This window comes from Rhamphochromis longiceps, linkage group LG7 (genome assembly GCF_057381845.1).
Source record: "Rhamphochromis longiceps isolate RC_006_pf linkage group LG7, R_longiceps_female_GT1.1, whole genome shotgun sequence".
NCBI classification, from domain to species: Eukaryota; Metazoa; Chordata; class Actinopteri; order Cichliformes; family Cichlidae; genus Rhamphochromis; species Rhamphochromis longiceps.
Window position 1 is genome coordinate 44,794,418 of NC_140563.1, and position 16,553 is coordinate 44,810,970.

At 42.4% G+C, this 16,553-nt stretch overlaps 1 protein-coding gene across 1 annotated transcript; it reads right to left on the bottom strand.

Moving 5' to 3' along the window:
- Positions 1–213: 213 nt before the first annotated feature.
- On the bottom strand, positions 214–15,907 carry LOC146666012 (TBC1 domain family member 10A-like). The gene is made up of 9 exons (XM_085413823.1): positions 15,366–15,907; positions 8,232–8,331; positions 8,028–8,135; positions 7,002–7,108; positions 6,786–6,900; positions 6,521–6,586; positions 5,255–5,444; positions 3,068–3,222; positions 214–2,890 (listed from the first exon to the last, which is right to left on the bottom strand). Exons 1-9 carry the CDS (start codon positions 15,545–15,547, stop codon positions 2,486–2,488), a joined length of 1,428 nt encoding a protein of 475 aa, XP_085269949.1. The 5' UTR covers positions 15,548–15,907; the 3' UTR covers positions 214–2,485.
- Between the last annotated feature and the right edge of the window lie 646 nt (positions 15,908–16,553).

Below are 16,553 nucleotides of genomic sequence, written 5' to 3' on the forward strand. Positions count from 1 at the left end.
AGCCGGAGAAACAGGTGTCCAAGGAAGTGTGCTGCTGCGTGGGTGAGGGCGGGCGGGCGGACGGGTGGGTGTGAGGGCGTTGAACGATAACACAGGAGGCATTCAAATACTGCTCGTAACTTTGGTCCCGTCTGTGTGGCACTTTATCCCCTTGTGTTTGACAGTAAATGCAGACGTAAGAGAAAGTTATCATAAAACAAAAAACCCAGGAAATACATGTTCAAGTTTTATTGATTTAAATGGAATTTGGTGGAAAAAAAATACACATTTTAAATCAAATGAGGCAAAATATCAGAAATCTACATGCCCCTATCAAAATAAATGCTCTGTTGTTTCAAAATATAACTGTTGCAACGATTAATAATAAGCAGCATCTTATCAACTTAGTGGAGTGTGCATTTTCCAGTGGATGGAAAGCAAACTAAACGTTCTTACTCTTTAAAACGACCGGTTAACTTATTCAAATTCCTTCCCTGGACCAAAATTAACTCTTCAGGACAGCTTTTTGCAGAAACCGTTGAAGTATTGGTTAAAAAACAAAACAAAAACAAAAAACCCCACAAAAATCAAAGTTTTAAAATCTCCAATGTGACTTTAAAAAGCTCCACAGGGCATCACAAGTAAACAGTGCCTCAGAACAAATTTTTTAAAATGAACCGGTAGCATATGCTTTACAACATTTGAGTGTTTAAAAGTCAACACATACCCACAACCATTTTCCATTATAGAAATCATCGACTGAAAATAATCTCCAAAGGTATGGTGGTAACTCCAAATAAAGCCACATCTTTTGCTGGTAATGTTAAACGTTGCCTGTTTTCCCAGTTCATTTCGAATTTTTCTTCACTTGCAGCATCTCGGTTTTATACAAGTATTTACACGTCACCGTCAAAGGTTTACAGCTCCATCGGCTTTAGCCGCAGAGAACAACCCTCTAGTGCGCTCCTTTTCTTTTATTGTAATAATTATACAAATTTAAAGCAGATGAAACCTTTAAAGTGTAATTGTACAAAAACAGCTTATACTGTTTCATTTACAACATAAATAAAAACTCCACGCACTCCCAAACTGACAATACTGTCAGACACAACTGAATTACTTCCACGAATACATCTTAAAAAATAAACTTTACAAATCTTTGGCTTAGTGGCACAAAATGTCCCTGAACTATCGTCCTTCATTTGAGTGTCAAACAGCTTGCGTCGGTTTTTTCCTCTCCTTTTTCCCCTGTAAGACAAAGGCTGCTGCTCACTGACGGAGGCTGAGAGATAATCTCAGGACGCCCTCTAGTGTTCAGTGACAGCAGTGACTGACTCACTGAGGCAGCACCACAGACTCTGCAGAGTGCACGCGTAAAAACTGTGCGTCTGCGATTTAGTGCGAATAACTGAGACTAACGATACAAATCTATCCGATGGCAACGTAGTGACTGTAGGCAAAAAGGAAGTCTGGGGAAAAAAGCAAAGAGCTCCTGGCAAAAAACTCAATAATTAAGACTCAATGTTTTAAAAGATGGGAGATAATCAGAGTGCTGCTTTTAAGAGGTAACTAGCAGGAGGTGTTAACAGTTAGCTACAAGCTTTTTTTCTCCAAAAGGGAGAGATCAGCAGCCTTTACCATCAAGAGAGCTGCTCTGAAGCAATTCTGTATGCAAATGTATGGAGCAACAAAACCTATTTGAGCTTTATAATTTTCTACTTATGGAACTTCCCAACTCTGTGATAAATAAGAGAACATATACTTTATATATAAAGAATACGTTCTTCTCTTTTCAAGAAGGCGCACAGCGTAATAAGCATTAGTGACCCTGTCAACATTACCGACGGGTGTCATTAAAATCTTTTGCCACATGTGACTATTCTCCAGTGGGCTATTTCTAATTATTTAGTACTTTAACGTTGCATTGTGATTACACTCACAGAACTCCAGTAGTGGCTCAAGCATACTGGTGGCATTAGAGGTGAAAGCAGGCGAATTTGATCATGCACTCACTAATTCTTTTTTCTTCTTCATTGTTTATCTTTTAGAGTTTGAATTAAACTTGGGGGAATCAGGACTAGACATTTATGTGTTTACATGAGTGATTATGAGGTTCATCTTTTTTTGTTGTTAAAGCCCAATGGAGATGGGCAAAATAGCCCCAAGTTCAAACGCCTGCCTGCAGGAATAAAACCTAATTTATCGGCGTCACACATTGTCGTCATCTGCTGCTGGTCCCTGGAAATGACACCTCTGAGTTCCACTTTACAAATGTGGCTGTAGGATGTAGTTAAAAAGCATAGCAACCTGTGTGAGTGAAATGACTTCAGCAGCTGCTTAGCCTAGCTGCTTAGCTGGCGTTCAGTTTTACAAACTTATGTAAAAATTCACAAACATCTCAGTTTTATTTTTGCCCCAGACACACTGAAAGGTGTCGTCATGTCACTGCTTGGTTAGGCCTGTATGGACTTACTGCTGTTTGTAAACTGTGATAAATCTTCTCCTGCTACAGGTAGGTGTCTTGCTCTACACTGCTCAGACTCTCTTTGGACCCTTTTAGGGTTATATGTTCGAAGAGAGGTGAGGGGTCAGAGGAAGGAGCGTAAGGATTAATCAGCTCCTGTGAAGGGAATGCTGTCTTCATCTCATCTTCATCCTTAGTCTTTCTACTTCTTGTGGCTGCATTTTCTTCATTCACATCCGTCTTGGGTGCCAAGGGAGACTCCACGGTGATGGCAGGTCTTTGTTTCAGGTGTTGTTTGCTGTGTGGCTCAGAGGTCATGATGGCTTTAGCCCCGTGCATCCTGGGAGGGGATTTACAGTGCAGATCTCCGTGACTCTCCTTCCAGCGCCGGAGCTGAGCATTGTGCTCCTTCTCAATCTTTGTCTCGGATATCGTTAACTCGATAATCTGAAACACACATAAATACAGGAGTGTGAGCCACACGTGATTTAATGTCTGAGCTTTTAGTTAAAGCATTTCCATTATTGGTGTTTTCACAATCTCAGCAGTTAAAGTCTCAGAAGGGTTTGCAGGGTCAAAATAAGAAAATGGATTGCAAAGACTTAATGGTCTGTGTAGGTGTACCTCATGCACCAGGAAACTTTCTTGCATGTACTCTGGATTTATTGCTCGGAGCAGCTCCATTGTCTCATAGAGACTTTGGCAGTCCTTCAGTTTCTGCTGGGATCCCAACGTGCATTTGAGGAGGACCAGGCCCACTTTGAAGAGGATCTTCACTCCTGAGAACATACACGTCACACAAGACAACATGAGGCCAGATCAACTAACTTTCACATTTTATATTAGTAATTCATTTCTCCATAATAACCATGAGAAGTACTTTGAGTTGGGTTGGGTGACACAATGATTCAGTGCGGTGACACATTTGTATTATTTCAAAATAAAACAACAGGGAGGCTTCATGTTTTTAGTCTGTGGGTTGTTACTTGGATATTCTGATCACAGCTCACTGATCACTCTTTATCTCCGTTTTACCCCGATTAGTACCAGAGAAACCCTCCATCAGCGCATATACACTTGCCAGCCACTTCATTAGACACATCTGTTAAACTGTTCATTAACACAAACACATAAACAACCAATTACACGGCACATAAATGCAATTAGGCCTGTAGACATGGCTAAGATGACATGCTTTAAGTTAAACTCAGAAGAAAAGGTGACTTCAGTGACTTTGAATGTGGCAGATGGGCTGATGTGAGTATTTCACAAATGGGTGCGATTTTTCTGAACAATCATCTCAAAGGTTGACAGAAAATGGTCAGGTATGCAAGGTATGCAGAAAAGCATCTCTGAATGCACAACACAATAAACCTTAAAGCAGAGTGGCAGAAAACCACAGCAGGAGCCGCTCCTGTCAGCTAAGAACAGGAAACTGAGGCTACAATTTATAAGGCTTCACAACAAGTAGACATCTAAAGATTTGAAAAATGTTGCTTAATCTGGTTAGTCTTGACTTCTGCTGCAGATTCTCACTCTCTTGCTCTCCCTCACACACAGCAAAAAAATTTTTTTGTGTACCTCCCTTTGTTTTGTCTTTCAGGTGATAATAATATAAATAAGATAAACAACAAAATAAAAAGATTAACAAGAGGAGCCTACAGAGTCCATAGTGCTCCTCTTGGAAAACAAGTTGTGTTTGGCACAACAAAGCAGAGTGCCCCTTTGTGCCAACTGACCATCATTTAAATACCACTCTCTACCTGAGTATTATTACTGACCAACCCTTTATAACCACAACGTCACAAAGCTAGAATCATCTCAATCATGAGATGACATGACAATGAGTTCACTGTGCTCAAAACACAGTCACCAGAGCTCAAGAGCACCTTAGGTATGTTGTAGAACGGGAGGTTGCCATCATGGATGTGCATGAGTCTGTGATGCTATCATGTTATCAGCACCCTGTTGACTTTGTGCAACAACAATTTAAGACAGCCAGTCATTAAAAAAAGAGTTCCTAGCAAAGTGTCCTGTGCATGTAAATGGTAAATGTATTTATATAGTGCTTTTCTAGTTTTATCAACCCACTTAGATTCACGCACAAAAATAAAGGAAGGTTTGGGGGTTCAGCATCTTGCCCAAGAGCACTGATGTGCAGACTGGAAGAAGCCTGAATCGAACCACCGACCTTTCAATGGCTGAAAAACCGCCTCCCTCTCTGGAACCATCAGACCCAGCTCTTCAGGTTTTGTACTTTCTACTTGGTTTTGTTACAGTTATCTACCTTAAACTGTTACTGATTCCTGACATTAAAGTAAAATCAAAGAGGAGGATGATGGTCATATGATGGGTATTGGCGGACCGTTAAATGCTACCATTTTGTATTCATTTAATTGCTGTCTAGAGACTGATAACTTAAGCAACGGAGGGATACGTTTAAATGAAAAACCAAAAAGCACACAACTTTCAGCCAGGCCACTAATACTTCATCCTGTCTATCTCAACACTTCTCTTATTTGTCTGCACCAACTAACTCAATGCAAAGACAGGAAGTTCTTCTTAGGTGTGCCCCCAAACTCAAGTGTGGCATTTTCCACTACTGCACTGTGAACTCTCCACTCAGTCAAACAAAAATCAACCACAAGCCACATCAAACAAATCTTCCATCTGTGAGCTTAAAGTAAAACACTTCTGTTTAATAGCATTTGAATACACTATCGTATCTATCCCATCATCTCTGTAAGAGTAGCAATTCAATGCAATGCAATTATAAAAAAGAAGAAAATCTATCAGTGTGGGGCACTTCACCTTCACACAGGAACATGTCCCAGACGCGCAGCACCGAGGCCCACGGCAGAGTGCGAGAGAAGATGCACATGAACCACTCGGTCATGCACAGGGTGGGCTCCAGCTTCTGCTTCTTTAAGTGACGGTAGGCCACAGAGGAAACCTGCTGCAGCAGAGCGTACAGAATCTCCCCGTCGAGCTGGATCGCCTCCTGTGGAGACAACATGCAAAAACAGTCAGCAGAGAAAGAACAGACTGCTTTGTCTTTGCTTAATCTGATTGTCTGATTATCTTATCCTTCTAGCCTGGTCACCACCTCAGGTAATTAGGCTGTTAGCATATCAGCATGAGTGACAGAGACAACGGCCTAAAGAGCTGTAACACTAGAGCAGCCACACGTACCATCGAGCTGAAAAAGCGAAGTTCTGGCTTTAGAAAATTAGGCCAACAGACAAGCTGTAAATATCAAACTAAACTTTGAATGACTTCAAATCTTGAAGCTGAATTTGTTTTTCTACGGGTAAAAGTCACCTTAATTCCTGGGAAAAATATCCATAAATATCAAAACTGTAAAACAAAATGATTTTTGCCCATTATGGGGTGTGTTTGGAGTCCTTAAATGACTCATTTATTTACTTGTTGGTACAAAACACATGTTCATTTTGTGTACATAGATATACACTCACCAACCACTTTATTTAGTATTAACTTGTTACAACTTTCACTGACACCTTGTTATTACCAGGTTAGCCCCCTTTCGTCTCAGCCCATATTAAATCTTTTCATCACAAAATCAAAAAGGTGGTGGAAACATTCTTCAGAGATTTTGGTGTATATTAAAATGACACCACTGCACAGTTTCTACAGGTTTGTCGGCTTCACATCCATGATGTGAACCTCCGGTACAGCCACATTCCAAGGGTGCTTATTAGATTGTGATCTGCTGAGTGTGGAAGCTATTTGAGTACAGTGAACTCAAATAACACAAAAACCCCAGTATAAGATGACATGGGCTTTATGACATGGCACTTTCTTCTGCTGGAAGCGGCCACCAAACATGGGTACACAGACATAGACAAGGTCAGCAACAATGTTCTGACATGCTGTGGCATTTAAACATGCCCAGTTTGTCTAAGGGACAAATTATGCCAAGAAAATATCCACCTAAGAAATTTCCTGTTCTTAGGTGACAGGAACAGCGTGTGATTAGATATTTAGTGGCTGGTGAGTGTACAGATTACAGGTAGATGAATAACAGGCGGAACAATGACACTGACAGCAACATACCAGCCCTGCACTGTAGTATCCAGGAAGGTATTTTTCACAAATCTGAACAAGAACCCAGAAAGCATCCTAGGACCAAAGAAAGAGGGAGAGAGAATTAGAGGAATCACAAATTAAAGTAATAAAAAAAGTACTTTTTACATAAAGTAAAACGATGATGCCGTTGATAGAAAAATATACATTTGAAAAACAAACTTAGAAATTAACATTTTCGATTAGAACAGATGGCATCCAGTATTTTAGATTAGAAAAAGTATTAAATATTCACCTCAGCTGGCATATGCATCAGAAGTACAGCAGCGACGGGAGCCTGAGCCTGGCAGTAACCCTCATCAGGCCGATACAGAGTGTAAGCCTTCAGCACACGAAACAGGTCCTGCTGCCTATACATCAAAACAGCTGGTTTAGAAACAACGTTTGGCCTCATTAGGCGAAAAGTGGGACACATAAAAGGATTCTGGAAGCGAGGAATGGAAACGCATACCCGTGACCTCCTCTCGCTGCAAACATTTCATGGAAAGGGAACTGTCGATGAAGGTCCCGCTCAATGATATCAACCCATTTGGGATCTCCTTGCTCCTCGTCCAGTTTCTAAATAACACAATTTGGTTGGCATTTTTAACATTATGTTGTTTTGTAAAACATTCTAAGTATAGCTACAAGCCTTCTATTCCAAATAGCAACATCTGTTTGCAATTTAGTCTTTGCTAAACTATAGCAGTGTAGTTTTGGTTGCTGATCTTAACAATGCTTTTCGATGCAAAGTGCAACAGCACAGATAAAAATATTGTAACTAAAACTTTAAGTGTGTACCGTGTTTGGATGTTTACTGGCGTGCTATTGTTAAAACTGAAACAATAGACAATATCCTGGCATGCTGTCAGTGATGTGTACGTATCAGGACTCTTCCTGCACAGTTCCACCCAAAGATATTTTAGCCAGAGCTAAAACTAAAACTCTTCCTTTAACTGCATTCTTGCTTTAAGGATTTATTTAGTCGATCATTAACGACAGTTTCACATCTAAAATTGTCACAAATATGGTAAAAAATGTACAGCTGAAACTTTTTCTGTCAAATACAGGAAGACAGACTCCCTAACTTATTTTACAAATGATTTTGCATCATATATCTTGTCCCAGGCCTGAAAAGAGTGCACTTTTTCCCCAAATAGATAACTATATAATTACTCTAGGAAAACAATTCAGGGTGAATTTAAAGAAAAATTGATCCAAAGTGGAAAAACCCATCTCCATTCTTATGTTACAGAGCTTATGTTCTTCTCATCATACCTAGCATATACTCTGAACACATGCTAAGACTGCCTACCATGATTGGTACGTGCGACACATCTCATCACCTTCTTTTTGTAATATTTCTGTTTGTCTCTTCCTATGTTTAATGTGTAATTGTCTTTTTGTAATACGTCATCTAATATTGTCATATTATGTTTTATTTATTTGAGAATTTAAAAAAAAAAGTCCAGTTTTTAAACAACTTCCTATGACTGACCTGGAACTTGCCCTGGTTTAGCTCCCTTTTCACTTTGCCTCCAGAAAGGTAGAGCCAAGCTCGGCCTCTCAGGGATGGAGGGATCCCCTTCTGACAGCGCTCTTTCACCTGTTATACAACACATGGACAGTTCAAGAAGAAGCTGTATATAACAACTGGACATAATTAATACATCTGATGTCATTTACAGCTTATAAAGCGGACCTTCTTGTGTCTTTTGGCCATCCACTTGTCCCAGCTGTTGAGCATCTCCAACCATTTTGCCTCCCGCTGTCTCAACACCTCAGTTGGGACCTCTTCAGCACTGTGGAGGAGGAAACAATTAAACTGATAGAGGCAAACAAATTATTCTCAGCCCTGACTGACAATGGTTTCACTCTTCTGTGCCATGTCCAGTAATCCTGTCATCATAGAGGGCAGGAATCTCTTCCTTGTACGTGTAGGAAACCTAACCTCAGGCTAAGCAGTTAAACACTGGCAATCAGCAAAGAAGTGGATGGAAAACAGGAAGCTGTGGGAGAACTTTCCCTTTGTTCAGCTTACTACACCCTCCTACTCAAAACATTTACTAATCTCTCACCTCACTGCAGAGCTGCTGAAGACCTGAGCTGTCACATTTGACAAACACAAAAACAACCAAAGAAACCTGGTCTATTTATTTATATGATTAACTTTACAACTTACTGCAGTGCCGTTATTAAAGCAAGCTCAAACAATGCCACTTACACCAATGTTATCTAATAACCCCAAAGAACAAGATAAGGACAGACTGCATTGTGTCTTCAAAACAGTAAAAAACACTAAACATTTTGTTGTTGACAGGTCAGCCTGCTTGGCTGAATCTGTTTTTCTTCATTTATTTGAAAAATGAGTCATATTACTTGGTTTATAAGGAAAATTAAATTAAATGAATTAATTAAAGCAAACAAACAAACTTTCTGCCAAACTTTGCCTATGTTCAAGGCAAAGTCCAAGACTAGCTTTAAGAGCAAGGAAGATAGACAAACCAGGATGGTGTGCAGACCCAGAAGTGAAAGCTAGCTTTTGAGGAGGGCTTTATTAAAGGGGACTTACAGCATTATAACACAAACATGTACAGTAACAAAGGTAGATATTTGTATGTCAGCTAACAAGGTCAGCATATGTGCAAGCAATCCTTGTGATCCAAAATGTCAGGATTTATATTGCACCAAACACACTTTTTCAGACCCTTTTTTTACTCTTAGGTCTGTATGATGACCACACAAAGGTGAGTGTGACAAAGGGAAAAAAACAAAAAAGCTACCTCCTATTCCTACCTTCTGTTTACAAGGGTCAACCAATCAGAAGAAACTTGTCTTAAAAGAACTGTGTGTCCTTAAAAAGAGAGGAGCTACCATGACTTCTTTTGAGGTTGAATTGAGGGGCTGCACCAAGTCCCAGTATAAGAGAAATATAATGATTTTGAACTGTGGATGATGGAAATGTGGCTCCTTTGGCTCCACAGGGATGGATGGTGAAGGTATAGAGAGCAAATTTAGCAGTGGAAGAAACTTTTCTCCCACTCCCACTTGTTATTACCAAACAATTCACAATTGAAATTCCTGTCTGATGTCATTTCTTTTGGAATATCTCAAATATTGTTCACTAGAATACATTTGTTTCCCCATTTTCAAGCCTTAATATTTTTAATACCATTCATGTCATTTGGGTAAATTGATGGTATAGAGCACACCTCATATATGGGAATCTGTGTAACAAATTTCAACCCCCTCTTTAAAACTGTTCTGTCTACAGGGTTTCTAAAACACTAGTGCAGGCTGTACTATCAGATTTTCAAGCAAATGCAAGAATTTGATGTTGAACTTCAGCTACATTTTTGAAATTCCACATTCATTAAATCATAGTAGCAGATATTTGGCCTAAAAAATGTGATTGACATAATTTAAGCAGCTCCCTAGGTATACCCGTTTAAAAATGGCTCCACAGAAACCCATCTTCATCACAATATGTTAGTTTACTTATTGAAAAACAACAGTAATCTGGGAGTTCTTCTACTAAGAAGTATAGATATCATTACCCAAGATCCCGCTGCTCCCCCATGGAAAGGTGGTTAGGCTGAAGGAACTTGGTCCGTTCACATGAAATGACCCTTATCTAATTCAGGGTCATTTCCCAGAGCCATAATGGGATGAAATGTCTGATACACCTATGGCCAATTAACCTAACAGGCATGTCTTGACTCTGGGAGGAAGCCAGAGTAGAGTGAACCCACCCAGCTGCAGACAGAACATGGAAACTTTGAACCAAGAAATGTCTTCTTGTGAAGTGACAGTGCCAAGTTACTGAATATTAATGCCAGTGAGAAAAATACAACAAAGAAGGAATCCGGTCTCTCATTTTGGTGCCAGAGAGCTGTTGAGCAAGAAAAGTAGGAACACAGAATACAGACTAACACAAATAGCTTGGGATGAATGGAGAGTAGGGCTGCCACGATTTGTCGACTAGTCACGATTACGTCGACTATCAAAATCGTCGACGACTGATTTAATAGTCGACGCGTCGTTTGAAGCTTTGTAAGATCACAAAAGACGCAGGAATAAGTAGTAGGATTTAAGAGTGTAATAACGGACTGAAACAGAAGATGGCAGCATTGCATGTACAAGGATGTCAGCTACCGTTAAACCCCGAAGAAGAAGCAGCTCTGTCCCAGAATTCATAGCGCGGCCCAGCGCAGTTTCCAACAATGGCGGCAGCTAGTTAGTTTTAATGTTACTCTTATTATTCTTTCTGGGTCACAAAATAAACGTTTAACATATTTTCAGGCGAGAATGTAGCTGTGTAAACCTCAAATATCTGCTCAGTTTATCAGGACACCACATATTTTCAAAAGCGCTCCGACGTTTTCGGAGACGTCTGTTACCCACTAGCTCGTTAGCGAGCCGGGGGCTAGGTCACTAGCGCCGTGAGAACACCGGACTCCCCGCAAATCGTTTTCAAACCCACCGCCGTCTTTCGCTACTCAGGTTAAATATATATGAGTCACTTAGATAACTTAAAATGTTATTGTTTGGCTTTTTTAGTATTTTTACAAATACTATATACAACTGAGTATTTGTATTCTATTTTTATCTTATTGTATATTTATTTTATTTTATTCTACTGTATATAGTATTTTATTTTATTCTATTCTGTACAGTTGTGTACTGTATTTATTCTTATTGTATTCTAATTTTTGCCTCATAACTTTTGCACTGTCCACTTCCTGCTGTGACAAAACAAATTTCCCACGTGTGGGACTAATAAAGGTTATCTTATCTTTTATTTGTTCCTGAGTAAATCAGTTTGTCTGAGATTAAAGTTATAGTTTTTACACAGCTGAATAAACGTCAAGCAGACAGCTGATTATCAGAAGTGTGAGATGCTCCAGAATATACTCCAGTGTCCTGTTATATTTTAGATAGCAAGGAGTTTATTAAACTTCACCGAAACAATCTGCAAATTTCATTAAAATTTAATAAACTATCATCTTGTCTTTATTTTTAGTTAGCACAGACCTTAAACACTTAAAGCTGTAAGCTAATGATAGTTATATAAGAGCAGATGCTGCTGGTGCAATAAGCTGTAGTTTTACGTCCAATGGATGATGATCTGATTAGTCGACTAATCGCAAAAATAATCGGTGACTAGTCGACTATCAAAATAATCGTTTGTGGCAGCCCTAATGGAGAGCAGAGGCCCCAGTCCGCGAGATCTTCAACGCACACCTCCGGCAGAGCTTCAACAGCATTCCGAGGGAGACTGGGGACATTGAGTCCGAATGGACCATGTTCAGCGTCTCCATTGCCGAAGCTGCTGCATTGAGCTGCGGCCGCAAGGTGGTTGGTGCCTGCCGTGGTGGTAATCCCCGAACCAAATGGTGGACACCAGAGGTGAAGGGAGCCACTAGGCTGAAGAAGGAGTCCTATCGGGCTTGGTTAGCCTGTGGGACTCCGGAGGCAGCCGACAGGTATCGACAGGCCAAGCGGAATGCGGCTCGGGCAGTGGCTGAAGCAAAAACTCGGGTGTGGGATGAGTTCGGAGAGGCCATGGAAAAAGACTTTCGGACTGCCTCGAAGAGATTCTGGCAAACCGTCAGACGTCTCAGGAGGGGAAAGCGGTGCTCTACCTGCACTGTGTATAGTGCTGGTGGAGCGCTGCTGACGTCGACTGAGAAAATTGTCAGGCGGTGGAAGGAATACTTCGAGGACCTCCTTAATCCCACTGACACGTCTTCCGAGGAGGAAGCAGAGTCTGGGGATGAGGGGAATGACCCGCCAATTTCCGGGGGCAAGGTCACTGAGGCAGTTAAACAACTCCTTGGTGGCAGAGCCCCTGGTGTTGATGAGGTCCGCCCCGAGTTCCTGAAGGCTCTGGACGTTGTAGGGCTGTCCTGGTTGACACGCCTCTGGAGACTGCGGAGCGCACACATTCCCAGATCTCTGATGTTGAACTTCTACAACTGTGCCATCAGCAGCGTTCTGACGTATGGATTTCTAGTGTGGTTCCCCAGCTGCACCAAGGCCGATCAGCAAGCACTCCAGCGGGTGGTGAAAGAAGCTGGCAGAATTATTGGAACAAGTCTGCCAGAGATCAGTAATATCTTCCCCACTCGCTGTCTGAGGAGGGTGCACAGTATCCTGCGGGACCAACATCACCCTGCGCGCCACCTTTTCCATCTGCTGCCCTCAGGGAGAAGGTACAGGTCTATACAGGCCAGAACATCCAGACTGGCCAACAGCCTGTATCCACAGGCTGTGAGGCTCCTGAACTCTCTGCCCCCCTCTCACGGACAATAACCATATCCAACTTCTTAATAGCAATGAACTGGTCTGCATTGGTGCATCATATCTTTATTCTCTTCCCCCTCCTGCCCCCCCCCCCTCTTTCTTAAATAGATAACTATCATATCTGATATCATATCTCACAGTACAATAATATTGAATGGGTTGCATTGTTGTATTTTGTCATGTTTCTCAGGTCTTTGTCTGAATTTCTACGAACATTATTGCTAAGGATTGTCTTATTGCATTGGAGTCACACTGGGTTAAATATGTACACTTGGGTTTTAAGGGGTATTTATTATTTTCTTCTTTTTTTTGGGTTGTATGGAAGCCCCAAACGCAATTTCATTGTTCTTGACAATGACAATAAATAAATAAATACTAAATACTAAATACTAATGTTGCGTGGAGATCAGGGGCAGTACCTGTGGACTGGCAGACCGGGGTGGTGGTCCCCATCTTTAAGAAAGGGGACCGGAGGGTGTGTTCCAACTACAGGGGGATCACACTCCTCAGCCTCCCTGGGAAAGTCTATGCCAGGGTGCTGGAAAGGAGAGTTCGTCCGTTAGTCGAACCTCAGATACAGGAGGAACAATGCGGTTTTCGTCCTGGTCGCGGAACACTGGACCAGCTCTTTATCCTCTCCAGGATACTTGAGGGTGCATGGGAGTTTGCCCAACCAGTCTACATGTGTTTTGTGGACTTGGAGAAGGCATTCGACCGTGTCCCTCGGGGTGTCCTGTGGGAGGTGTTGCGGGAATATGGGGTGTCTGGCCCATTGCTACGGGCCATTCGATCCCTATACAACCGTTGCAAGAGCTTGGTTCGCATTGCCGGCAATAAGTCGGACTCGTTCCCGGTGGGTGATGGGCTCCGCCAGGGCTGCCCTTTGTCTCCGGTTCTGTTCATAATTTTTATGGACAGGATTTCTAGGCGCAGCCAAGTGGCGGAGGGCTTTCGCTTTGGTGGCCTCAGAATCTCATCTCTGATTTTTGCAGATGATGTGGTTCTGTTGGCTTCATCGGGTGAGGGCCTCCAGCTCGCACTGGAACGGTTCGCAGCCGAGTGTGAAGCAGCGGGAATGAGGATCAGCACCTCCAAATCTGAGGCCATGGTTCTCAGCCGGAAAAGGGTGGAGTGCCCACTCCGGGTCGGGGATGAGTTCCTGCCCCAAGTGGAGGAGTTCAAGTATCTCGGGGTCTTGTTCGCGAGTGATGGGAGAAGGGAGCCGGAGATCGACAGACGGATTGGGGCTGCAGCTGCAGTAATGCGGATGCTGCACCGGTCCGTCGTGGTGAAGAGGGAGCTGAGTGTAAAAGCGAAGCTCTCAATTTACCGGTCGATCTACGTCCCTACCCTCACCTATGGCCACGAGCTGTGGGTAGTGACCGAAAGAACGAGATCGCGGATACAAGCGGCAGAAATGAGCTTCCTCCGAAGGGTGGCTGGCCTCTCCCTTAGAGATAGGGTGAGAAGTTCGGCCATCCGGGAGGGGCTCAGAGTAGAGCAGCTGCTGCTCCACATCGAAAGGAGCCAGCTGAGGTGGTTCGGGCATCTGACAAGGATGCCCCCTGGGCGCCTCCTGGGTGAGGTGTTCCAGGCATGTCCCACCGGGAGGAGGCCCCGGGGCAGACCCAGGACACGCTGGAGAGATTATATCTCTCGGCTGGCCTGGGAACGCCTTGGTATTCCCCCGGATAAGCTGGAGGAGGTGGCTGGGGAGAGGGAGGTCTGGGCCTCTTTGCTTAGGCTGCTGCCCCCGCGACCCGGCCCCGGACAAAGCGGATGAAGATGGATGGATGGATGGGATGGATGAATGGAGAGCCAGTTCCATCAGAAACAAACTGACCAATCCACTGAATCGTAACCCTCCTTTTTAACAATGCGGCCATTTTTTTCCTGACAGTGATGCATTACAAAACAGTGACGTCAAACTCAGGGCAGTGTACACTATTGCACATACGGGCTTTATTTCTGCTGTTTCTACGCCGTGGTGTGAAATAGAGATGATACAGCAGCTGTGCTGATGCTGAAGAGCATGTAACAATGCACTGAAACCAAATCCAGTCTTATCACGGTGCATCTCAAAAGATTACAATGGTATAATATCCTTTTGCAACGAATAATTAAATACACTTTTTTTACTAAAAAACTTTCACCCTGATGCACAAGTCATAAGGTCAAGGGATCATCAGCGCACTCTGGTTCACTTTGAGGCAAACAACAGTAACAATAAAAAGCAGTGAACCATTAAACCAGGTGGGGTTGGGTTAAACTGTAAAGGAATGTGTTTACCGTGTACAGTTTGAAGCCATCCAACCTTAACTTTTCTTCTTTTGACTATAAACAAACTCATTATTGATAAATATTACAGCGTCAGTGGGGGAAAGAAGCCATCTGAGCCGCAGAGAAGACTGAGTTTTATTCGCGTTTATCCATCTCAGTCAAAGAAGAAAAGGGACAAGGAAACCTTTATGAATTACTCCATTGATTTCGAGGGCTAAATAAAATATCAGTTATGTTAAACGACACTTACGAGTCTCCAGCGTATTGCTGGGCTCCTCCTGTGAATCCGTACTTGTCCACCTGGGTCTCTCCGGGGACGACATTGCCGTTTACCTCTGGGTCTAATCCGTGCGAGGAGCCCGTTCCATTTTCTGTCAGCTTCTCTGGGTTGTCTCGCAAATTAAGTCCATTGCTCAGCTCCGTTCTGGCCATTGAGCCAACATTTATCTTAGCGTAAGCCGCCTACAGGGTCTTCAGAAGAAAAGCTGCCACTTTAATGCCGTCCATGGGAGCCGCCTGCTAGCTACGGTTGCTACTGAGATAGCTGCTAGCTCGCTAACGCTACAACAGCCACTTGAGGGTTTTTTTTTTATGTACATCCCCCTCTCCTCCACATAATTAACGCTCCACTCACACTCTAAATCGCACCTCGATGACCGCTTAATTAGCAGCAAAGTATCTGTTTGCTAATCGCCCAAAGTTACTGTGCTAGCATCACACAACTGTCAGCTGACACACACCTAGTTTCTGTGCTGTCAGCAGGAATGTGAGTTAGCTGCTGGCTACAAGGAAGAGAAAAGCTGTCTTGCCCCGAAGAGCGTAGTAAACAAAACATCCATGGAATCTTGTGACTCCCTGTTGCCACCTAATGCTGGAAATCACACATGCAGGTACGGTTAGCAATTTCACTTCACTGACAATTACCACAGGAAGTTATTTTTCTGCAACCAGCATAAGAGTGCTCCATTAAATCGTTATATCTGATCTTAATTACAAGTGAGGTGACATTGTCTTTCAAATAGTTCAGACAGAACTTGTATTGTAATAACTGCATTGCACTGAAGCAGCAAAATCTTAGTTGATGCAGAATACGGAGTAAAATAGCCGACATGCAAAAACGCCCTGCATTCACATCTTTAATCATTCACTTCTGCAAAAGTCATGAGTCATCCCTCATTTCTTCATATTTTGCTTTCAAGGAGTCAGACTTGAGCAATAGTTCTCTGGGCTTTCTGAAAGTCTTCCAAAGATAGCGGCTCCTTTTTGATTCAATTCCAGAGTGAAAACGTTTGTTTGTTTGTCAAACCACTTTACTGTAACCTATGAATATTTCAAGAATAAAAGAGTTAGGTGTGTATTTTATGTTTGCACATAGAAAGGAATTTAACTCAAGGGATGAACAGGATAAGACAATATAAAATTTTTTTTAAATTGTATA